Source organism: Cryptotermes secundus, unplaced genomic scaffold, assembly GCF_002891405.2.
Source record: "Cryptotermes secundus unplaced genomic scaffold, Csec_1.0 scaffold1979, whole genome shotgun sequence".
Taxonomy (NCBI): Eukaryota; Metazoa; Arthropoda; class Insecta; order Blattodea; family Kalotermitidae; genus Cryptotermes; species Cryptotermes secundus.
In genome coordinates, this window is record NW_019732005.1 from 457642 (window position 1) to 483863 (window position 26222).

Genomic DNA, 26222 nt, shown 5'->3' on the forward strand with positions numbered 1-26222 from the left:
GAAAGAAAGAAAGAAAGAAAGAAAGAAAGAAAGAAAGAAAGGAAGAAAGAAAGAAAGAAGAAGAAGTCCTTACAACATAACAATATACCCAGATGTGATCTGAACTCGGACCACTCACTTCTCTTATACAAGTTGGGTTCCATTTTAAACAGCTGACCTAGTCCGTAACTGATTTATGATTTCACCCAACCATGCAGCGCCCCTATTTGCATAGCAGCAAACAAATGGAATACGTAACAAATACAAACCACAGAAATTAGTAATTATTGTACGCGAACTGCTTTGTAGTGCACAATACCTCAGCTAATTATGATGCAAAACATCGGTACATGCATATGATTCATCTTCTGCTTTACGAACAAGTTTTGAACATGAAAGAATCATTAATATATTTACATTTATTACGAAACTAGAAGGCAAGAGGAGCGTGCGTGACCTGTACTATTCAGCTCATTGTATCCTTCCGCGCTGTATTTTATTGAATATAGTTCCTCTGTTCTCATTATTGAGTCTGCTAGTGGATTTTAGGTAAATAAATTTAAAAACGTAGGCTCTATGTGTGCAAGCGCACGTGTAAAAGCTGCAAAACTTTTGGGACGTGCAGTAAGGCAGAACGTCGATTATCTGAATTAATTAGTGACGAAGGTTATTCGTGTAACCAAAAATTTTAACAATTAAATTAAATTAAATTATTATCCAGAAAAAACACTATTACAGGGTCTCCGGAAGAAAGGTATTAAAATATAATAATTTTACCTCAACATATATTATACACATTTATGGGTTACACCACTACAAAGGGAAAATATTTAAGTTATTTCTGTATATATAACTTTCTCTATAAATTTAAATGTGGTCTTCCTTGGTGACATGACAATTATCCGTATGATATTCGACCTCGTTCCACGTTGTTTGAAGCATATTTGGTGTTACCGTACCCACAGTGTCTCATATGCGGGCTTTCAGGTGTCGAAGCTCGTTGATCTTACCCTGGTAGACAATGTTCTTCACATAACCCCACAAGAAAATATTCAATGGGGTTAAATCTGGCGACCTGAGAGGCCAAGCGATTAGTCCACCTCTGCGGATCCATCTCCCAGCCATCTCTCTGTCTAGATGATTCACAACAAGGTGGGAGATATGTAGCGGATAGTTTGAGGTGTTAATTGGGATAGCGCATACAGCTCCAGCATGTCCAAGTAAGAATGTAAGGTCACAGTTTTTCCGGGAAGAAAAACGGTCCAGTCAACTTGTCATGAATTAAGCCAGCCCACACATTCAATTTGGGGCTACCTCCCTCCAACTCACATGTGACATGTGGATTTTGACTGCCCCAAATCCTGAAGTTGTACCTGTTCACAGCTGCATTAACATGGAACCTCACCTCGTCCGAGAAGCACACTTGGCCGAGGAATTCGGGTGGCGAGCCAGTGCTTTCTAGCACGTCCACAGCGCGGTTTGTGCTTGCTACTTCTTCACTCGGTTTTAGTGCATAAATCATTTTAATCTTGTACGCTTATAGGCACAACTTTTTCTGTGAACGTGCAATTTGTACGTAACTGCAAGCTAGCAGCACGAATTGTTTTGCGCGAAATTCGCTGGAATGCTTCTCTAATCCGATTGGTATTTTCTTCAGAGGTCCGTGCTTTCCAGGAATTTTTTATACGTAACAGACTATCTGTTGTCCCAGAACAGAATGCTTTCCATATAGGAGGTTTACGTCCAAATTACGTTCTACAACGAAGCTGGGCCGCCGTAAAGGTTTGCAACTCTGCTAGCCCCAACACGCATCGTTACTGAGTTTGCCGAATGTCACTAGATGGCGCATGCGCATAAGTTGGAAATAAAAAATCTGATGATATATACCGGATACCTGTGTGACAATTAGTTCCCGAGATACAAATTCTCTATTTTGGATACCTTCCATCAGGACACTGTATACCGTACTGCATTGCTATAACCACGAAAACTGAAAGGCTCTTAAAACAGGTGAAACATGAAAAATTAATTAATATAATTCTAAATTAAAATTATCAAACACTTGATTTGAAAAAGTTCAACAATGAGGTTTCTTCAGCAGACGCATTCCTTTGTTGTGTTGATACGTATTATTGGTAATTCGGGTAACCAAAGTTCTTTTGTATTTACCTTTCGGATCGTATTATCTCAGTACAGAATTTCTGAGAAGAGTATGCGACACACATTTTCCGCTCAACATCTCAGCCTACATGGCGAGGCTAGCAAACTCCGTAAATTAGCAACGATACGATCATTTTTTAGCTGGTCTTGTCAATATATATATCCCGGTGCTTGCAATTGTTACTGCCACCGATAATATAAGACCTATTGTTGTTACGCACTTCCCGAGACACACGGTATAAGGATCTGAAACTGAGGTGAGTTTGTCGGAAGGAAGACGAAGCGACAGGCGGATGAAATCCAATTAAAATGAGCCTACGTGCCTTCCTATGGATATCGTTTGTATAAATCAGATGTGATATGAATTTCAAGCCTGATAATGTAATTACTGAAGGCCTTACGTGGACAGAACGTGAATGTTCAAAGGCGAAGTTCAACTCACAAAGAACAGCACGTGTTTCTAAATGACCTTATAGTCACGTGACTTGTGTAGATAGTACAAGCTTCTTCCACGGCTGGCAGTGATATCAGTGTGAAATGTTGACGCTTCTACAAGAAATGGAGTTCATTTATCAAAATATACATAAAGTTACAAAATTTGGGGAGCTATGTAATATGCATACTCTTCACCAAATGTCATTAGGAGCAGAGACAGCTCAGTCGGTATAACGATAAAGTAAGACGTGGACGGCCGGAGTTCGATTCGAGGAAAGGGGAGAGGTCTTTCTCTACTTCACAGCGTCCAGACCGGCTCTGGGTACCACCCACCCTCCTGTACAATGGATACCGTGGCTGCTTTCCGCAGAGATAGAACAGTCGGGAAATAAAGGTGTCAACTCGCCTTCGTCTAGTGCCGAGGTAAAAAATGGTGGAGTTTTACGCCCATTTGCCCCATATATCTTCGTGGTATAGTGCTTGATTAAGCTCAGGGACAATTCTAATTTTCAACAAATATTATTAATCTGATAAAATGAAACAGAATTCAATGTCTGTGGCATGTTAAAAAAATAATCTTCTGCAAGTAGATGTAGTCTAATCATTTAAATGTAAATTGTAATGTAAATGTTTGTAAACTTTGTTCATCTTTCTGTTTTCATTGTATCACAAACTTCTTAGAGGAGATTCCTTCTTCATGATGCGATTATCGATCGACCAATCAATAAATTATGTCGAAAGATTCATTACCATGTACACAGAAGCCCATCAGTGGAATTTATCCGGAGTCAAATTAGTCAAATAAACATCCTTAGACCCTGTTTCGTATCATTCTTTTATCCTTCCATCTACGTCCACATCTAACAGCCTCTTTCCGTTTTGGACCAAACTTGAGGATGCTTATGTCCCAAAATGATCATAATTAGTAAATTATATTATATAAATAAAGTTCTTGGATAACGCCTCAAATCGATCCGAATGTCACATGCTAATATTAATGTATAGTATTGCGAGCAATAGGTATAGCTTGTCTGTTTCAACTGGAACTCTTGTTATGCCCATTGTAACGTTAGAGCGTTCTCTTAGTGGAGTTTAACACTAGGCTGCCTGTCGTAGTACTTAATGTACGACTCATTTGACTTATATACGAAGAACCTGCGTCTCCCGGAGCGCAAAGCCGTGTATGGAGGCATCTAAACACCCAGACTCACGGTTCTAGCTGTAAGAATCAACATATTTAAGCAGAAAAATGGGAATTGTAAATTCTGTGACTAGACAGCGGGACATAGCAGGAGAAAGAAGAGTCCCCAGGAAGCAAGTTTGTGTCTGAAACCATCGTAATACGGAGATGATATGTTGTCAAAGAGACAAAAGGGTGGGTGTAAAACTAATTTTAGCAACTCCTTGGCATGTTTTCTGTAAAGTCAACAAGTCTGTTATATGTTATACACGAAGCGTGGGAAGTATGAAGCTGTAATAGAATGGCAAGCAGGTTAGCATAGCTGTACTCCCCACCCTGCATCTCAAATAGGAGTCAGGTCACCTCTTCGAGAGTTCCTCATTCTTCCTTGCAACAGAACGCGGTGACCATACAGCGAAACAGCACTCCTCCTGATTCACATATGTATCACAGCGAAAGGATCATCCGTCTGTCTGTCTACATGCTCGTCCTACCCTGTTCCTCCCAAACAAAGCGTCGTAGAAGAATTTGTAGAGAAAAACGTTTCTTCTGGAGGGACCGCCCGGGAAATTTTGTTAGTTCTACTTCTCCCTGCTGGGTTTCGAGTCGAAGTCAATTCGATTACATATCCTTTCCTTCCTAAAGCAAGAAGTTCTGGGAAGAACTAATGGTCTACTTTCCTTTGATATGATAGGACTGCATAGAAAACGATGCACCCAACAATTCTATCGTTGCGTGCTTTTCCGTTGACGCGGTGATGTTTTACCGACTCGTTGCTTAACAATGATTGGGGAACACATAAGCGATGAGACTGGTGTGAGGGGTTTATGAAGTACGTCGTTGAGATGAGCTCAAATCCTCTGATATGCATATCATATTTGATAAATATTGGTTCAGCTAATCAAAAGTTGATATAGGGGATACACAGACAGCATGGCGATTTCATAAGCCGGTTTTATTTTTTCAGAATAATATAAGTAATAACAGTAATATCGATCTTCTTTTTATTGCTAGTGGGGTGGGACTAAGTCCCTTGTACTGCGGCCACTTCTGGCCTATTGTACCAGCCCCAGATGATAGGTGAGGGTGATTGTGGAGCAATTGGTGGAATGAAGATTGGCAGGGGAAACTGAAGTACTCGGAGAAAACCTGCCCAAGCGCCACTTTGTCCACCACAAATCCCACTTGACCAGACCCGGGATCGAACCCGGGCCACCGCGGTGGGAAGTCAACGACTAACCGCTTGAGCTGTGGCGCGGCCATAACATCGACCTTAAAGAAATATTTTATGAGACCGTGGACTGGATTAGCGATTCATAATAGGATCTACTGGTGGACTTTTGTGAAGACGGTAATGAAACTAGGGGTTTATTGAAAATCTGGAATTTCTTGGTTGACCGGATGACTATTACTTTCTTAAGATAGCCACTATTCCATAATGCTTCTTTGAGGTTTATAGTAGTTCTATAAACGTTTGTGACTATGGCCGATTCATTATAAAAGGTAAAGGTAAGGCAAAATTTGCCCTGTGCTTAATTAATTAAGAACGACTCCATGAAGACGAATGGATGAGCGGAGGATAGCTCCATTAATTCTTGACCATTGCTCTAGATAGAGGCGAGTGATTAGCTGCACACACCGAAAGCCTAATCCCCGGGAAAGCGCCTCCGGTACCTACTGGTTGATTCATTATGCGAATATTATGTTGCCTCTGATATATTTCATATTTCATAGTTTTAGTAACAAAGACTGGGTCTTTCTAACTGGCCTCCTGGTCAGTTTCTTTTCTCTTTTTCGAGAAACGTTCAAGATTGTGCAAAATGTCCAACTTAAAATCCATGTACTTGAAATATATACAGTGGTTACAATTACATATTTTACGCCTCAACAGCACTAACACTAAAACTTGTGTACAGACACTGATATTAGTGTCCGATACATCATGTTCCTGTGTCTGAAACTGCTCTATATTGTGTAACATGAAGGAATGTATGGCCTGGAGCTATTGTGTTTGTTCCACAAGCACTTCATATGAATGTAAGCCTTATTTAGGTCGCCAGCCTAGTGCATGCCTCTGTCTTGAAGCAAACTGTAACGGCCAGTCTCTCGGCGCATGTGGAAGCGCCTACTTTTACAGACTTGAATTATTTTGTGACATACGATTGATTAAAATACAGGTTCTGGTTCGTAAGTGATATATTGGACACTGATTTCGTATATAAGAATAATTACACAATTTAAAATATCAGTTTTAATTTCACAATCAGTTACAACACTGTGCCTGGTTCATTTACTGGCTCTGTACAAGTACAAATACAAGTAGCCATGTTATCACGATCAGTTGAAATTCTTTTAATAATATTTTATCATTCATGTTAGTAATTCCTATCAATTCGTCTAAACAGAATAAGTTGGCTCAAAGTTAAAGTGTCTAACTTGTATCGGCGATTTCTCCGTTTCAAATAGCTTTAGGAACATCTATTATCTTGAGATACTTTTATTATTTTTCTCAGTATCCCCATGTAAATGCCTGGATAATACCTCAATGACGTCATGGCTGCTTCTTTTCAAAATCTTTATTTATTATCATTCTGTCATTCGAGGCTATAAAATAGAGTTTTTTATAATTCTCTTAGTGGGGGGTGGAGTCCAACTGGGTCTACTCAGCACGGCGGCCACTTATTGCCCTATAGTACCTGCCCGTGGTGATTATGATGACGGAGAATTTCGCGGAATGAATATTGGCAGGGGAAACCAAAGTACTAGGAGAAAACTCGCCCCATTGCCACTTTGTCCACCACAAATCCCACTTGACCAGACCCGGGATCGAGCCCTGGCCGCCGCGGTGAGAAGCCAGCGACTAACTGCTTGAGCTATGGCGCGGCCTCTAGAGGCAAGTTTACAATTACCGAAGTATTTTCATAATTTCCTTCATTCTCTAGAGAGCAGTTCAATGGTAATTAATTTGAACAGGCCAATTCGACGCCTGTGGGCCTCGTTATACTGCCATAGTTCCTACTTCCAATGAGCATTAGGAGGGGGCTGAGAAATCGCTAGATCCCTTTGTAATGTTGAAAAGAGAAGAGACTCAAAACAGCTCAGATACTGAGGTGTCATTCTATTGAAACTCGCAATTTGCACGCAAAGTAAACATTTCCCATCTCTTCTTTTGTTAAACACAATGTTTCGGAGGTAGTTCTGCATCCAGCATGGGATAAAATCGTGAAACTTCGAGCAACTGATCTCTACCTGAAGAAAACAGGTTCACGCTACATTACGGCCGGCCCTCTCAGCCGTCCTTTGAGTACTCGACAACTAACCCTTTCTGGACTCTTGATGAGATTCTGGAATACACTGAGTCACTTACGTGTCTCTCCATCTCGGCAGCTTCTGTCTGCGTAGAGAAGTCCAATGACTACTATACGAACAGCGAAGGTAGGCCATACACAGACAGCAATCATAATGACTGGCGAAAGGGTCGTCTTGCATTTCTGTTGGCCCTGGTCCCATGACGATATGCCGCGGTGGGGACTCCTAGTGAGTCTGCGCTACGTATCATAAAAGTCGGGGCTCAATCGCTTGAGCTAAGAAGAGTTTAAACTAGTCATATGTTCTCAGAACTCTTCTTTATTAAAACCAATACCCAAGGAACAAGACAATAACAGATTCTGGGCGCGAGGGCAAAACTAAACAACTTTGAAAATAATTATGTGGTTTTACAGGAAATATATATTTTACTTGCAGCTAATGAAAAGTAAGTATGTTGCATTTTAACCTTTATCGGACGGGCCATTTAATTTCCGGGAGGGGCAGCTGGACGGAGTTTATTTAATGGGACAGTAAATATTTGCTGGAACTGAAGAGAGACAATCTGTCTACAAGCTTGGAATATTCTACAGTAATCGATTAGCTAGTATACAGGTTCTACAACTGCGGTGTTACACGAAGACAAATTAATGGACACAGACGTGTCGTCATTGATCTGTACATAATCTAGATTAATGATGAAAAGAAAGAAGAGCCATTAACACGTTCACAGTTAAAGGAAGAAGAAGATGTTTGCATGAAACGCTCTGCTTGTGTAACGCAAAAAGAATTGACTGAATTCCGTGCACAGGGTTTCCAGTCTCTTGGACAACAATTGTGAAAACGGCAAAGAAATTCTGCAGTCACAACAGACGGAGAATTTCATGTGCAAATGACTGGTTATCAGCTTCTACGGACTCTACTGAGGTGAACTAAATTAGGTGACAACTAATTATTCTTCCCATTGGGATGTTAAATTAACTTGATGGGAAAATTTGCATTCCCTAATCATTTGGACAGCAACGCCAACGGAGGCTTAAGCTGAAGCTAGACAGGTGGAAGGTGCGGACTGGATGAAGAGAAGCCCCTGGTCCTCCAGGCTGGGAATTTGTAATGTAGTTAACAAACTTATCTCAGAAAACAAATATATATTATATTATGAATCTAACGATGAATGCCACAGGATGATTTTGAGGAAACGACTAATTAAATATCATAAAGACAATGAGTTACTTGGAATATTCTCTGTTTATTCAGAATCGAAATTTAAGATGGAGAAAATCAAGAAAAAGAATATTGAGATTGCTATAAGAGACATAATTGTTGACGATAGCTGAAATTGAAGAGGTGAAGGACATGCAAATACTAGGTAAGAATTTGAATAAGTCTTAAAGATGCAAACATTCATACAGGATCGTATAACCGAAGAAAAAGTGAGTCACTTAGTTTCCAAAGGATGCTTAAGGAAGGACTCGTCAGTCTAGCTTATCACGGAGCAGAATTTTGAACCTGAGACTTCTAGGATATTGAACATAGATGCCAAACTCAGCCGGAATGTTCAAATTTAAATTTTCAATTATGTTACCTGCCTTGACAGCCTCAGAACTAATTTCTCGTTTACCTCAACCACAATACCCATATCGCTCGTTTATATTTCCCATACAATTTCATCCGATTACATGATTTTCAATTGTTTTACTCGATGTTCTATGAATTTTGGATGAAATATTATTTATGAAACAGAAAACATGATTCAGAGCTTCAATTGCTTATATATGGAATGAAAATAAATAAATGCACCCAATGGAATTCACAGGTTTTTAATTCGTCATTTAAGAGTTCACTTACTGGGGGGTGGAGTCCAACTGTGTCCACTCGGCAAGGCGGTCACTGATTGGCCTGCCCAGGGTGATTATGATGATGGAGAATTTGGTGGAATGAAGAATGGCAGGGGAAACCGAAATACTCGGAGAAAACCCGCCCCATCGCCACTTTGTCCACCACAAATCCCACTTGACCAGACCCGGGATCGAACCAGGACCACCGCGGTGTGAAGCCAGCGACTAACCGCTTGAGCTATGACACGGCAGTCATTTAACGGTTAATTTAAATTTATAAGCTCTGTTCTTGAATGTTTACCTTGAATTTGTTGAGCGTTGCTGAGAGAATAGTTAACAGTACAAAAGGCAACATTACATTAAGACGAAACAATGTAATACAACTTTACATTTGACATTACCTGGTTATACGTCCACGTTTATAATTCACATTCACTGCGGAGAATAATCCTTCTGGATAATCTGATACTAGTCCATGAATACATTGCTTTTTGTGGAATGCGAAGCTTCATTTTACTTCACTCCAGTATTTATAAACTTTAGATATAAAATTTCCGGTGACAGTGGCCGAGCGGTTTAAGGCTTTACATTTCTTCGCCCGCTGAAACACTGGGGTAATGGAGTCGAATGCCACTCGAGACTTTTAATCTGCGTAGGTAAGGCCTTGCAACGGGCTGATCCCTTGTCCAAGTAGTCCTACCGACTATATATAAGATTAAGAAAAAAAAAGCGGCTAGGGGCCCAAACTGGGCTGTAAAGACATTAATAGGAGTAAAAAAGTTATCCCTGTAACAGGGCGTGGATATCCATGAGGCTCCCACTTTTACTAGGCAGTAGGCTCATAGATGGTGGTCTGGTAGTCAGCCTTAAGCGCCGGCCGTCCTTTACCCTCAAGAATATTCATGCCACTCTTTTCTCTTAGAGGCTAAGTCGACACCAAGGCCATAGTGCTGCTGCAAATATTAGATCAATTGAAAAAATCAATGACTTCATCGGGAATGGAAACCACGACCTTCCGGCTTGCAGTGTAGTGCCTCAACCATGCTACAGAGTAGCCTCATTAGTAGCAGTACTAGATATCTAATTATCTGTGATGACTGATACAAAATTCCGAGATACAAATTTGTAGTTGTTAAAAATTTAGAAGCTAAATTTTAATTCATAACTTCCTGTTTTAATACATGATCAGCAAATGTCAAATTTATAACATTAATCACACTGTTCTTGAAGATGTGTTGACAAAAAATATGCAAATATCGAGTCGGTGACAAATACTAGAAAAAATTGAAACATTTTAGACTTTCATTCGAGAGGTACTAGCTGAAATCTCGATGGGATCACGGGCTATCCTGAAGGAGGATCTTTCTTGTTTTTCTTTCCTGCAGGCAGACGACAGGACAGTAACTTACGACATGCCTGATTCGTCTTATACACTTCAGAATTTATTAATTATAATCATCCTATATTTAGACACTATAGGCCAATCGTCCAATCGTTTGACTTCCTGACATTTTTATATAAAATAAAAATAAATTAAATATATTTGTAGTAATGTTCTATAACCGGAAAGACGAATCCAGGTTACAGAATAATAGACCTAGTCATTCATGTTTCATGTTCATAGCGTTCTTTAACACCGACGTAATTGAAACAAATTAAAAACAGGCCTATTGTTGTAATTAGTGTTGCGTGAACACATATTTGCATTGAAAGTATAGTTTTTAAATCATAATTATCCTTCCTTCAGTATAGATGGTCTGTGCTAGGTGACCGTGCGAAAGGTTGTTTTGTTTGGCTTCCTTTCTCTCGAGCAACCTCGCCGGCCGGTTAGCGACATTAGCAATGTGCCAAGTACTGTGTGACCCCAAACACGTAGAGAGCTGCGGTGTGATGTAACGCTATCAGATGCTGCTATCTGAGGAGGTTATTATCCGTAGGGGTGGCCTTGGAAAGGAGCACTCGCCTTCTGAAATACCTGTCTTTCAGCATCATTGTTACATGGCCTGCCTGCCTCTTTCAACTTCAAAGAGCAGTGATCAATGAATCCTTTTCTTTTTATGCTTTATGAAACCCGAGTGTTCGTTACCATGTTCGCAAGAGCTCGTCTCAGGGTCCGGAATAATACAATAAACGCATTCACATCTTATTTCTATAATAATATTTACCTCACATCTACGACCATAGTCCCAAACAGATCTCTTCCAATCAGAATCCCTTAAAAATTATCGATGTTTTCCTTATCGACCCCCACTCAACTTAGCCACATTTCCGCCAATCCGATTTTCAATTACCTGTTTAATCTAATTATATTTAATGACAAAAATTACCGAGGTATAAATCGGTAGGTAGCGATGAAATTCCGGCAGCACTTATTGAAGCAGGAGGCGAAATATTACGTTCTAAGATCCATAAGCTAATTACTTCTATTTGGCATAAGGAAAAATTGCCTGATCAGTGGAAGGAGTCTATTATTGTACCAGTTCACAAGAAGGGTTATAAAACTGACTATAGTAATTATCGGGGGATATCACTGCTATCAACTTTATCCAAATTTTATCCAATATTCTCCTCTCAAAGTTATGTCCATATATAGATGAAATTATTGAGGATCATCAGTGTGGATTTCGACGTAACAGGTCAACTACAGATCAGATCTTTTGTATTCGTGAAATATTGGAGAAAAAATGGGAGTACGATGAGACAGTACATCAGTTGAAGAAAGCAGTCTTCTGGGATTTGGCACCGTGTATATGTGGTGTTAACCGACGTTTCGGAGGAACGTATCGCCTCCATCTTCAGGGTAGAAGAAAAAATATATGTGTATATATAGCTGTGTATTTTTCCACAGTCTGCTTTTACCGGTTCTCACGGTCTCTTTGCTTGCAGATTTCATATATATTTTTCTTGTAGGCTGTTTAGAACAAGCGAATTAAATTTCTTGTTCCATGAAAGTCGGGGAATATTTTGACCAGCTGAGTGACTGTTAGAGCCCGAAGAAATTGTCTGCTCCTTGGACTTACCTTTACAAGCCAAAATATAGCGACTCCCTATTTATAAAAGAAACTAGATGTTTTTTGTCAAAGTTTCTCGTGAATAGAGAATAGCAGCGGCACGCACACAGAAAGACTACACAGGATAACACCTATACAGTGTGGAAACAAGAACTAGCCGCTGCAGCACTCCAAACACAGGGCGAATAACCCTAACAATTTTAAAATTTTAAAATTTGGACAAGAATTTAAAGGTTTAAAATTAGAACTAAAGATTTTATTATGGTGCTATTACAATAAACTCAAAATTAACGTGTGTGAAGTAATCTACGGGTGGACAGCTATCAACGAAGTAGAAGTTGATAATGACAGGGAGAGTGTTTTAGATGTTAAATTTTGAACTGGGTGCAGTGTGACAGCGACGTGAGTGTTATACACCTGATGATGGCCGTCTGAGGCCGAAACATATGGTGTAGGGAGCAAGATCAAAGACACAAAATATATTGTTTGCACTTGAGACGGAGTTTNATATCATTTATCGTATGGAGTGCAACAGGATGCTTAAATATAATAATATAAATAGAATTTAGTGTATGTAAGGAAGGTACTCTTAGGCCGCGCCATAGCTCAAGCGGTTAATCTCTGGCTTCCCACCGCGGAGGCCCCGGTTCGATTCCGGGTCTGGTCAAGTGGGATTTGTAATGGACAAAGTGGCAATGAGGCGGGTTTTCTCCCAGTACTTCGGTTTCCCCTGCCAATCTTCATTCCATCAAATTCTTCACCATCATAAATACGCGGGGCAGACTACAATAGGCCAATCAGCGGCCGCCGTGCCGAGTGGACCCAGTGGGGCTCCACCCCCCACTAAGCGAATAAATTAATTAAAGGTACTCTTCATACGTCTGTTTTTTAGTTTTGTTTCCCACGCACGTAGCCATTGATGTAGAAGCATGTATACGTCTACTCACATACTGGCATTCATCCTAAATTATTCAGAGGCTTGAGTGAAATTTGGTGTAGAGTTCCACACCCATGTTCAGCGGGTAGCACGTCACCACTGCGCGACGCATTCTCAGATAGCGTCTGTTTCCACAGTTTGTAGAATAGAGAAACGTGAACAGTTGGTACAGGAGAGAGAATGGCAGAGATTTATTCTGATATTGAGTTTAATCGTGGATATATAGCCTTTATGCCCTAAAGAACTAAATGCATTTGCAACCTGAAGAATAATGAGAATCTGAGACAGAGCCAATCAGAATAAATGCGACGGTACGGAGGAACGGCTTCTAAAATGGAACATAGCTGCAAAGAATATTAAATAAACAACCACTGACAAGAGGTAGTCTTCCATCTTGAAGGTTTGGCTGTGGGGATAAGAGCTGTCAACGCAAATAATAGCCCTTTAAGAAGTGTTAGTCATATGGTCTCGGACTTATGTAGATGCCCTTGGGGACTTATGCCGCCCTTAGGGCGACCTAGGCATCGGAAGGACTACTGAATAAATCAATGAAGTTGAGTCCTTCCTGAGAAACCACCAGTCACTCAGCTACTCAGTAATTTCTCTACACTTTATGGGACCCAATAGTTCAGTGCAGTGTTCATATGAATCCTCCACTGGTCCCTCTCCTGAGCCAGATCGATCCCAATACATACAACCCATTCATATCTCTCTGAGATCCATTTTAATATTATCCACCCACTTAATATTGGTCTCCTTTGTAGTTCTTTCATTCTGGATATCTCACCAATATCCTCTATGCATTCCTCTTCTCCCCTATTCGTGCTATATGCCCTGCTCACCTCATCCTCCTTGACTTGATCATTCTAATTTTACTTTGAGAAGAGTACAAGTCATGAAACTCCCCATTATGCAGTTTTCTCCAACATATTAATTCATCTCTCTTCTGTCCAAATATTCTCAACACCCTGTTCTCAAATACTGTCAGTCTGTGTGCGGACTACTACGGTTATAAAATTAAGGGTAATGAGAGAGGCAGGGCACGTGGCACTAACAGCTGTTTGTGTGTGTTGTGTTACGAAAATATTTTTGCGGTCTATAGGATGCCGACCCTTCGGTCTGTTCCGCCGGGATTCCATGGATAACGGATAAGCTTCACAAGGAAACACACGAAAGGTTTGGCAAACAGCTTCTTCGTGAGAGGAATTTCAAATTAATGACCCCAGCATGTGCACAGACTGAGAACATGTGGCAACATTGTTCAGTCACTATGAATGTTTTCTATGAAATTTGATACAAAAAGAAAATTGCTTCAAGCATATCGGGTCGGCAACTTCTCTGACGTGTCCGTGAAGCGGAGCAGTATTTTGACTTTGTCAGGCGTGTCATCTGTGCTTTACAAGTATATGTTACAGAATGAGACATTTGTGGTAATGTGTACAAGTGTTAATTGTTTGTCTAAGGCCGCTCCATAGCTGAAGCGGTTAGTCGCTGGATTCCCACTGCGGCGGCCCGGGTTCGATCNTCTGAAGCGGTTAGTCGCTGGATTCCCACTGCGGCGGCCCGGGTTTGATCCTGGGTCTGGTCAAGTGGGATTTGTGGTGGACAAAGTGGCACTGGGGCAGGTTTTCTCCGAGTACTTCGGTCTCCCCTGTCAGTCTTCGTTCCACCAATTGCTCCACAATCACCCTCACCTATCATCTGGGGCTGGTACAATAGGCCAGAAGTGGCCGCAGTACAAGGGACTTAGTCTCACCCCACTAGCAATAAAAATAATTGTTTGTCTAATAACATCAAAAACCACACTAACACTAATAACAGTCCGTCCTGTAGTAATGATAATAAATACAACAAAATTATTATAAGAAAAAGTACCAAATTATTGTCAGAATAACAAGAAATAACGTTTAAAGCTTAAACAAATTGAGACCTGTGGGGAGATCATTTATCTGTTGACTGAACTAGTGGATTCATACAAGAACACCACCGAGAGACACTTGACGTTTTCAGTAAAAGTATCATCAGCTTCAGATGAATGCTACGCTGGAAACATGCAATATTCCGAACTTAATAAATAAACCTTTTAGATTATTCAATAAAGTAATATTGTTTTTTTTAATACCTTTCTTAAATTTCTTGTAAGATACGTACAGGTAAACTATACTTCACGAATTCCACAGAGCCATGTCCTCGGGAAATCAACAGCCGCCTTCACATAGCTACTCAAGATTTTCAAAATATTTTATGGAACTCGAAGTTTCTTTATCCTATTCAAAAGAACCAGGCACTGGTCCCTATCCCGAGCCGGATGAATGCAGTCCATACCACCTCATCCTATTTCTCAAAGATCAATTTTAATGTTATCCTCCCACCGTCGTCTGAGTGTTCTCTGTGGTCTATTTCATTCTGGATTTCCAAAAATATCCTATATTCATTCCTCCTCTCTCTCATGCGTGCTACATGACCTGCTCATCTATTCCTCCTTTTCCTGTTCGTTCTAATTAGATTTGACGACAAGATATGTTATACTTGCTTTACAACCACGATACTCTATTGTTATAAAACTGAACTGAAGACTGAACAAAAATATTATTAGGTTTATAAGCTTGAGACTGTCTGACAACAAATAACCCTTTTCATGGATCAAAGAATGTACTACGAAGCTTCTAATGCAAACCATAAACAGCTACGCCTTAAGATATTTGTTGTCATAATTCGTTCCACTTTCAAGAACTCGGGAGATCTGACAGCGTAATTTGAATTTATAAGACATATTCTTGAAGAAATAAATTTAAGGTGAAAGAATGAAATAAAATCTGTTGGCAGAAGAAAATCACGAAGAATTCAGCCAGGATAAGTCGTCTCCGGACCGAGATTTGAACCTTGGATCTCCAAAATACGAAGCAGCAGTGCTATATACACGTAATTGACTGCATCGTTGATGAAATCGTTTGAATAAAAGGAAGACTGCGCTAGCGATTGCACTTACAGAATACTCTAAAACCCATGCACGTCCCTTGCACAAATAATTTATTGCTGGTTAACATTCTGCGACCGTTCTAGTTTTATAATGTTACGGATTTGCTCAAAGCGTTGCTAGGGAACGAATAGGTAAACATCCTGCGACGCACAACGTGGACGCAACAATAGAAGGACTTTGCGTCTCTAGGCCACGTCCGAAATACGCGCACGCAACAAAAGGAATAGTGTTTTCTATTGCTAGGTAGCAGTCAGCGGGCCAATGGACAGGTGCTGTGCCCTGCACATAAAAGGGCGGATTTTATTTAACGAGGGGGCGATATTGTTCCAATTTTATTATATATTAAATATAAGTTTTGTCAAATTGTATCCATAGGTTAATCGCCCTATGACTGACCGGAAGGCGAGGAGCCAGAACCGCGGCTGACGCCTCGTATTTTTTGTGAGTCGTTCATATGGTATATATTAAAGATTGCTTACGAATCGGTTGAATGACACGGTCAAGTCTCGCTTCGTACATCAGGTCAACTTGCCACGTCAGGGTTTTGAACAAGCAGCATTCTCATGCGTTGCGAGAATGCTGAATTTGGGAAGATGGAGGTAGAAGCCGTTTGGGGCATTTGACTCGAGCAGTTGTTCTGGACGGTCGAACTGGAAAATAAGTCTATGGTACAGCCTGTGTGAAGAAACTGTGATGGCGTCATTTTTCATCATTTTTAGCATCTTAAAATTGGTTTGGGTGATGTAGTCGACTATAAGTAGAAAATTGTAAGAAGTTCGTGCAGGGCGTGTAGTCAGAGAGTGTGTGTTAATAGGTTTTACGCATGCAATTGCTGTTTTAATTATATATTTGTTTTTTATTGTTTTAAGATATTGCGTTTATATGGATTCCTTTAGGCCAGTATTGCCTCACTGGGCGGAGTAAGAGATATCCACAGATGCCCAATAGTGGTGAGTACAGTCATTGACCCCATTTGAGGCACAACATTGGCTAAGTAGCGATCACGTGGGAACCCTAACAGAATAACACGCAACAATAGAGAGGGTGTGTTTTCTGCTCGTGGTCCGTGCCGAAGTTTTATAGGAGATAACGAAGGTCGTTTGCAGGGCTGTCGTAGCTGAGTAGTTGAGAGCACAAGGACGAGAATGGAGCGTGTCCTTAGTGAATTGTGAAGATAGGCGATTGCGCTTTAGTTAATTGTAATTCTGAAGAAGTGTTCAATGAACCCAATCATGAAATTCAGAACTAACATTTATTTTAGTCACGCTAATCCTTCATACATGACAATATCATACGAAAAGCGTGTCTCTCAGCTCTTTCAAAAGCTGTCAATCTGTCTGCTATGCAACTCCTTGCATCTTGCTTGGTAACCACAAAGAACGAAGGGAATGTCTGTCCAACCTAACCAATGAAATTCGTCTCCTCTCTACTTTGGCCAGGAGGATAGAAATACCTCGAATTCCCCCGTTTGAATGTAAGTCAGTAAGGCTTATTTGCTGATGTCTTTGGGTATGTCAAAATGTTCAATAAACATATGAAACTTGTAGTAAATAAATCTGTATAAGATATCACACAAAATTTCTCACACAGAATGATCTTGACTACGTTACCTTGGAAACTAAATCGATTGCTATTCGATAGATCATTCATGGTCGCTGATTGTACAAAATTTGACGTGTCCGCTTTGCGTAATTATGAATATTTGGGATTCTAGAAAGAACCGTTTTTTTTTTCCTGAACGTACCATATATGAAGTTTTATTTTAGGTATCGGTTTCCATAAATTGCTAAAATTTAATCGAAATATTTAGAGATTCATTTTTCAAGAAAAGTGCGTTTATATGGGGCCTTTTTGAAAGCCTAGAATATTTATGTAGTTACTATAGGATTCTGACGATGGTGTATAACACACTGATATATTGGGTTTTTGGACTTTATCCATCGTCCTGGTTTTTAAGATAACAAATAAAAACACGACGTTTCGGAAACTGGATCTGTTTTCGTCCACAGGTGAAGGAAAACAGGAAAATATATTTTTCTTATTAGCTCTCATGGACTCTCAGGTGTTTATAATCTTCATGTTTTGTGACATTGGTTTGTCCAGTGATTGAGGCTAGCTCTTTCTAACGGACCCAACTGAATAGGTGTTTTCCTTCACCTGTGGACGAAAACAGATCCAGTTTCCGAAACGTCGTGTTTTTATTTGTTATCTTAAAAACCAGGACGATGGATAAAGTCCAAAAAACCCAATATATCAGTGTAGAATATTCATATCCACATAGTGTCGAATTAGGGTGGACATACCCTTAAATATCGAGTGTGAATAAAAACCTCCAAATGTTCAGGCTCTAGAGAGGGCCACAGCCATACCGCCAGGTAATCTGAATTCTCTAAGCCCCTATTTCTCGTTTAAATGTCCTGAAAACCTGCAAATCAGTCAAATTCTCGAGGTTGAGTTTTCCGCCATCAATGTACAGAGTGATTCTAAATTATTGTCAGGATTTTTCGTGGCCTGTAAATTTCAGAGAGGAAAAAACAAAACAAAATTCGTATGAAATATAAAAAAAAAAAATCTAAAAAATTTCATAAGTTATAGAATCAATAATGCAGATTGCTAAAGAACTTCAACATGCTCCTTTCTTTTCGCGTAAGGTATCCAAGCGGTATTGAATTTCCCTCCAAGTGTTCTCCAGCAATTGCGGTGTAACTGTTTCGATTGCATTAACATTACCTACCTACCTACTACCTACCACTCGGCGCAACAGCTTTGGCCTCCTCTACAAGCAATGCAGGCTGCCATAGGAATGGACCCACACATGATGACCCAAGGTTGGTTGTTAGGATTCTGAACAATATTCTTTTTATAGGATGAGGTTGTTAGCCTCAAGCCCAACCCCGAACCTCGAGAACCAGGGTATCTCTCTTAGGCTGGACTCTACCCTTTGACCTTTCCGGTATGGGTGACCCTACCAGTAGTTAAACTACCGCCGGAATAGCTCTCCAGGTCACAGTCACGCAAGCTCCACCACCACGACAAGGTAGAGACACCTTGAAATTGTATTATCCAACGTCAGATAGCATTATCTGAAGGTGAATTTCTTCCATATTGAGTTCTAAACCGACTTTGTATTCTGATTAGTGTTTTTGTTTCGAAAAACCAAAGTACACACATTGCCTTCTCTCTTACAGTCGCTATTTTGAGGTAAGATTTTATATTTTATCGCAGACATCAATTCAGCGAGCACAGCGTCTCCAAATAGAAGCTTATGATTTGAATTTTCATATTCCGTAAGTAGTTTTATATTGCTTTTACCGGTTTGAAAATTATAGGCAACGGAAACCCCGACAACAATATAGAATCCGCCCTGTACTTTCTCATATGTATGTTATTAAGTACGGGATATAAATGTGAAGTACTAAGAGCCTTAACCGCCCCAGATGGCTATAATGTGACCTACTGTTATGTACTTGTTGCGTACAAGAACATAGGAGAGCTCAGAATAAAGCCAGTGTACTTGTCCCATTGTCTCAGACCGCACGAATATAATTTGAAACGCCATATCTTAGGTCCTTATGGCCATTGCTATGGAGATCGATGATTTCTGGGATGCGACGTCGTGTAGTCTGGTAAGTTGTTGGCAACGTTTCGGAGTAACATGTTACCTCCATCTTCATGTAGACCTTAAGGGGTTCTGATGATGGCGAATTAAACTCGGGATTACTAGATTCTTTGACTTTATCCACAGTTCGAGCTTCTAAAGAACTCCAGAAATACGACGTTTCGGAAACTGGATTCTTTTCCGTCCTCGGGTGAGGGGGTGGGAAACACCTTCTCTGTTTGGTCCTTTAAAAAGAGCTAACATCAATCACTGGACAGATTCAGTTTCCGAAACGATCTTTTCTTTAGAAAACCGAACTATGGACAAAATCCAAAAACCCAGTAATCCAGCCTTCTTCGTATTCTGTCTTGAAGTTGGGTATAAAATGGACAAGTATTCGTACCGTGGAGAGAAAACAAAATATGGTTTTGAAGAAAGCAGTCTTCTGGGATTTGGCACCGTGTATATGTGGTGTTCACCGACGTTTCGAAGGAACGTATCGCCTCCATCTTCAGGGTAGAAGAAAAAATATAAGAATTCTGCAAGCGAAGAGACCGTGAGAACCGGTAAAAGCAGACTGTGGAAAAATACACAGCTGTGTATACACATATATTTTTTCTTCTACCCTGAATATGGAGGCGATACGTTCCTCTGAAACGTCGGTTAACACCACATATACACGGTGCCAAATCCCAGAAGACTGCTTTCTTCATAGTCACCGCCGTGAAAGCCTCAAATCTAAAATATGGTTTTGCTGTATTGCTAATATTAGGATTGACTTTTTTCATAGGTACATAAAGGCCATGGTTACCGTGGAACAGCAAAGCATCTTTAAATTATAAAATCTTGTTACTCGGAACGGTCTTCTAAATTAATTTTTCCATCCGGACGAAACAGATGTGAATGTTCTCCTCTCAGATTCGTACATTTAAACTTTGTGAGTGGGCTAAATGTCACCTTCATAACCGTGTTAAATTACAAAATAAAACGCTTCAGTTTATACATCATTATTTTTGAGTTCAAAGAAAAGAAATTTCCTAGATTTTCTTTTATTTCTTCTGCTTTAGAATTAATTAAAATTTTTATAACCACAAACACTTCTAATATAATTCTTTGAAATCTTTAGATGTAACCAATGTTGTGTTTAGTTTGAAGAATGAATACTTTTTATGATATTTTAATGAGCTTTCGAGAGAGGAGATTAATATTTCAAGCAAATATGTAGTTCATTCTCGATAACTTTAAGAAAAGGAACGTCATAGCTAATATGAAATCTGTTTCCTTCAGGTTACACATGTTACTCTATGAAATGCTTCTAGAGCTACTAAACACATAGACCTAAGATTGAAATGGCCTATACCTTGGAGTGTAATGAACTTTAATTTACTTGCTTTAGTTTCTGTTCGGACAAGTGTAACTGAGCCCTAACTAACGGAGTCCTTTGTTAAGAAACAATTCTAATATTTTGGTGGAGAGAAAAATGTCTTGCTTCTGTTACTAATCGAACCCATATTCCCGGGTTGTTCAGTCAGTTGGCTAGTTACCATATTGACTGAGCTATTCCATCTCTCATATTAAAAAAAAATTTAATTCGCTTAGTGGGGGGGGTGGAGTCCAACTGTGTCCACTCGGCACGGCGGCCACTGATTGGCCTATTGTAGCCTGCCCCGGGTGATAATGATGGTGTAGAAGTTGGTGGAATGAAGATTGGCAGGGGAAACCGAAGTACTCGGAGAAACCCCGCCCCATCGCCACTTTGTCCACCACAAATCCCACTTAACCAGACCCGGCGATCGAACCCTGGTCGCCGAGGTGGGAAGCCAGCGACTAACCGCTTGAGCTATGGCGCGGCCTATATCTCATATTAAATATCTTCTCCAAATTTTTTCGTCAAGTTTATGTCAGATCTTCAAAGCACCGCTCTGAAGTCTATTTACACACATCCGCGACTTGTCAGTTCCACGTCCGGTCACTTCCGTGGAATTTCATCAGTGTCAGTGATGATTCATATCGTTTCTTTGAACTTGATGGACGCATCCATTCATCTCTGGCGCAGTGCCGCACTGTAGGTGTCAGTATCAGGCCGTATCCGTTCCGTGACGTTGTGTATCGTCGCCAACGATATTTTTCCTGTTTCACGGACGCGTTATGGTGTGGAGTTGGTGAAGAAAAATGAATGACGAACAACTTATTGAACTGAAAACCTCAAAACTTACATAACTTATTGAACTGGTTCGCACTTCTCCTGTTCTTTATGATTTATCGTAGCCAAAGTAAATGGACAGCAGTTTCGAAACCGATATTTGGAATACGATAGGAAAAGAAAAGAGAGCAGATGTTTTAGCAGTGATATAGCCTTTCTCCAGCGGGTGTCTTGATGTTTTAAATTAACTTCTATTTTACTCAACAATATGTTAAAACAATTTTCAGACATTCTGAAATATCCAAAAAATTTCGTCTCACCATCAATTAGTTCCTTATACAGAGTACCGAATTCTCCATCACGTTCTCTATTCAACCACGTCTCCTGCACTCACTTCCGTTTTTTCACCTCCCGCTGTTCCTCTTCCTCTTCCTCTTCTTCCAGAATTATTGCAATCACTGCCAATTCAATGTCCGTAAACTTTGTCATCTCGAAAATCATTGACTTCGAACTACTGAAACGATACTGACAGTGTGTATAGCCGTCACTGAGACGTCACGGATGTCACGGTTACTGAACTGACATGTCACGGATACGTGGACCTTAAATCACTTGATTTTTATCGCCTCTGTTGATGACCGTTAATATAGTTGAGTCGGTCACGGTAGCCGAACGGTCTGAGGCATGAACTGTTTTCGCTCGCTCGAAAACCGGGATCGTGGGTTCGAATCCCAAACAAGACATAGATGTTTGATACGTGTATGTGTTTTTTCTGTGTTTGTGTTGTCCTATGTTTAGGTACAGGCCTTGCTACGAGCTGATCACTCGTCCAAGGAGACGTACCGTCTGTAGAATTATCAAAATGAAAAAAGGAACTGGACAACGTAAGATATAAGAGAAACGATTAAGTAAGCAAGTAATAAAGATGAACTTTCCTAATTGCACACGACTCAAATGCGTTCTTATACCCAGGACGAGCTGGTACTCATACCGTCAAATCGCAAAAGTTCTTAGAAGTCTCACACTTACCGGTGTAGTGTTTGTTTCGATCGTGATGGCAAAACCAAGGACAAGAGTAGGGGAAGACACGTTCTTCAGGAAACACAGCGCTCCTCAGGCGTCCGTGTATTTGTCTACGTTCACAAATAGCAGTAACTGAACAAACAGCCTTCTTGTTGTTCTGTCAGTGCGGCCATCCGGCTCCTGGCGCCAGAGTCACTTACGTAACAGCCTCATGAAGTTGCAGGCACAACTTTGTGTGCTTTAACCACGTGAGATCTGGACCGGTTCACATACTGACCCTCAAGAAGATATCCATGACATGCTCCGTCGACATTTAAGAATGCCGTGAATTATTTCGAAAGGTTTATACTTTCTGGTATGTCATTTATGTTGGGAATGTTGTTTAACCACCATCTGGACTTCAGCAACGGGACAAATATCTAGACAAAACTTAGTGCGAAACAGTGGACTGGTATCTCTTGGCTCGGAATAGGATAGAGCAGGTGGTTCTTGTGAATACATGTCTTTAAAAGATGAGTATTTTCTCAACTAGCTGAGTGAGTTTCAGCTCTGAAAAAATAAAACCTTCCTATAGAATTGACTGTCTTATTAATTAGTTAGTTGAAAGTTCAGGTAGAAAGAGACTGTTTAAATTTCAGGCACTGAACAGCTGTACGGGCTCGACGCTGCTGTATGATTCTGCTGCTGACAGAGGAAGTGTTGGAGCCTCGTCTTGCTGCGGAAGCGACGCTTGGCCATCTAGTGAGGAACGGCGGAGACTGACGGTAGCAGGGCTGTATGGTCGGGCGGCAAAATTTCGGCGGCAGAAGAAAGCTGCCAAGACGCTGGGAATTGTGGTGGGAGGCTTCCTACTCTGTTGGTTTCCCTTCTTCATTCTGCTGCCCATCGGTACGTAGAAACACAGGCTGTGTTTGTGAATCTGCAGTAACGTTACTTCAGTTTAAGCGGTTCCGAAATTCAAGAGCATAAATTCAAAGTCTCTGAGGACGGAATATATTTGGACCTAAAGAAGAGAAAGTAGCAATAATTTGGTAAAATTTCTTAACGACGAGTTTAGTAATTTTTTCACAAATTACTGTTTCTTCTCTCACCTCTCGCTCCCACTTTGGAGCATACGGCTCATTTCTCAGTTTCATAATCATTTTACAGACGATAGGACTCCTTGGACGGGTAATCTGCTCGTCGCCAGGTCTCTACCTAAACACAGGACAATACAAACACAGAATAAACACATACACCAAATATCCATGCCTTATGTGGGATTCGGACCTACTGTCCCGGCGTCCGAGCGACCACTCAGCTACCTTGACTGGCTAAAATACTATTAGGGTGATCAAATTAAGGGGGATTAAATGGGCAGCACATATAACATTCGAAATTCGTACACAATTTTAGTTGAAACACTTGAAAGACAGGGGCATTTGGAAGAGACAAGAATAGTTGGGAGGAAAATAGGGTAAAAGTAAAGTAAAGTAAAGCTATCCTTGTAACAGGCCGTGAAGGCCCATAGGGTTGTGAGACGTTGAGGGTGCAACATTACCTTGACAATCGGCTCAAAGATGGCGGTAAGATTGTCAGCTTTAAGCGCCGGCCGCGCTTTACTCCCCAGGAAAATTATTTAATTAATTCCTGGTACTCATTTCTGTTAGAGGCTGAGTAAACCCCAGGGCCTAGTGCGGCCGGAAGGATTAGGTGGAGGAAAAGAAGGTATGGTTCTTAATAGAATATTGGACTCAGAGATACTGATAACGTCGTTAAATAATCCATAATAATAATAATAATAATAATAATAATAATAATATGTGGGAGGTACAGTCCATGATAAAACTCGGCCTCTATTTTACAGTTTCTTATTGATAGAGAGAGTCGGTAGGATTCCTTGGGCAAGGGATCAGGGCCTCGTAAGGCCCTACCTACACAAGACAACAAAAACACAGGATAGATATCCACGCCTCGAATGTTATTCGAACCTACAACTCCCAGGATTTGAGCGCGCGAAGGCACTACATACCTTAGATCGCCCGGCCACTGTGATCAGCTAAATAATCTATGTATAAAAATAATTTATAAAACAGAATATCGGGTTGTATACTGGATTTATCTGATTCAGGATGAAGTCCAGCGTCGTGTTCTTGTTGAAAGTGTAACGAACCTTCTGATTACATATGCTGAAAGTAATTTCTTGATTGTATGAACAAATGTTACGTTCTTAAAGAGGCCTCTGTCCCATGGAATTAGTTAATTTTAATTTTGTTTTGTACCAGCCCCACATGATAGGTGAAGGTGATTGTGAAGCAATTGGTGGAATGAATATTGACAGGGGAAGTCGAAATACTCGGAGAAAACCTGTCCGAGCGCCACTTTGTCCACCACAAATCCCACTTGACCAGACCCGGGATCGAACCCGGGCCGCCGCGGTGGGAAGCCAGCGACTAACCGCTTGAGCCCTGGCGCGGCCATGGAATTAGTTAAAACACGCTACTGTTTTTTTCGTAACCCTTTTAGAATTTTTTTTTTTTTAGTTTAATCGACAATCAGCAATCAGAATCTACATTCTATAGGCTAATATTATGAATGTTGAGATGACATGATGAGGAGGCGTCCAGCGGCGACTCCTCAGGAGTTCAAATCAGGTCAATTGGCCAGTTTCGTTTCAGTCGTCTGTTGTCTTCTCTTGTCGATAGCGTCTTTAGAAGTGGATTTTTGTGAGTTATGATTTTGTTGTGATGTCTGTTGCTTTTTTGTTGGATGACGTCTTGTACGGGAGATATACCGAGATCGGTGTGGAGAGTTGCGTTGGAGACATACCATGGTGCGTCGACTATCATTCTTAGGATCTTAGATTGGCATCTTTGGATTATTGCTGTGCTGGATTTGCTGGCGCAGCCCCATAGCTCCAGGCCGTATGTCCAAATAGGAATGATTATAGTCTTGTAGATCAGGATTTTATTTTCGACTGATAGCTTTGATTTCCTGCCTATTAGCCAGTTTAGCTGTTTAATGCTTAGGTCTACTTGTTTTCGTTTCTTGACTATATGCTGCTTCCATGTTAATTTGCTGTCTATAGTCATACCTAGGTATTTTATTTCTGTTTTGCGTGGTATTTGGATGTTGTTGATATATATGTCAGGTGTCGGCTTTTTTCGTAGGGTGAAAGTTATGTAGCAAGTCTTGTTTTCATTTATTCTGATGCGCCACTTCTCGAACCAATTTTGTAATGTGTTAAGGTGATGCTGAAGGTCTGTTGCTGCTCTTTCTGGATTTTTGTTGACTGACAGTATTGCTATATCATCGGCAAATGTTCCAACAGTTATATTTGGGGAAGTTGGTAGATCGGATGTAAATAAGGTGTATAAAGTTGGGCCTAGGACACTGCCCTGTGGCACGCCTGCTTTTATGGGTTGTGGTTCAGATTTTTAATTTCCCACTCTTATTTGGAACTTCCGGTGACCTAGGTAGGATTTAAGAAGGTTAAAGTATGATGGTGGAAGGATGTGTTTGATCTTGTATAGCAGACCACTGTGCCACACCCTGTCGAAGGCCTGGCTGACGTCTAAGAACACTGCTGTACAGTAGCTTCTGTCGTCTAAGGCTTTGTTGATGATATTTGTTATACGATGGATCTGCTGTAT

The 26222-nt window shown here is 40.6% G+C and overlaps 2 protein-coding genes across 3 annotated transcripts in view; one reads left to right on the plus strand and one right to left on the minus strand.

Annotated features, from left to right (window-relative positions):
• The window catches only part of LOC111867544 (glucose dehydrogenase [FAD, quinone]), a 61266-nt gene extending 38514 nt beyond the window's left edge, over nucleotides 1-22752 (minus strand). The window contains exon 1 of the mRNA XM_023857522.2: nucleotides 22597-22752. The gene's annotated coding sequence lies outside the window, so the exon portion shown is untranslated. The remainder of the gene's footprint in view (nucleotides 1-22596) is intronic.
• Nucleotides 1-26222, plus strand: part of LOC111867545 (alpha-1A adrenergic receptor) — a 183164-nt gene that overhangs the window by 144638 nt on the left and 12304 nt on the right. For both annotated transcript variants that reach the window (XM_023857523.2, XM_023857524.2), the window contains exon 3: nucleotides 23229-23478. In XM_023857523.2, coding sequence (XP_023713291.1) covers nucleotides 23229-23478 — 250 coding nt within the window. The remainder of the gene's footprint in view (nucleotides 1-23228; nucleotides 23479-26222) is intronic.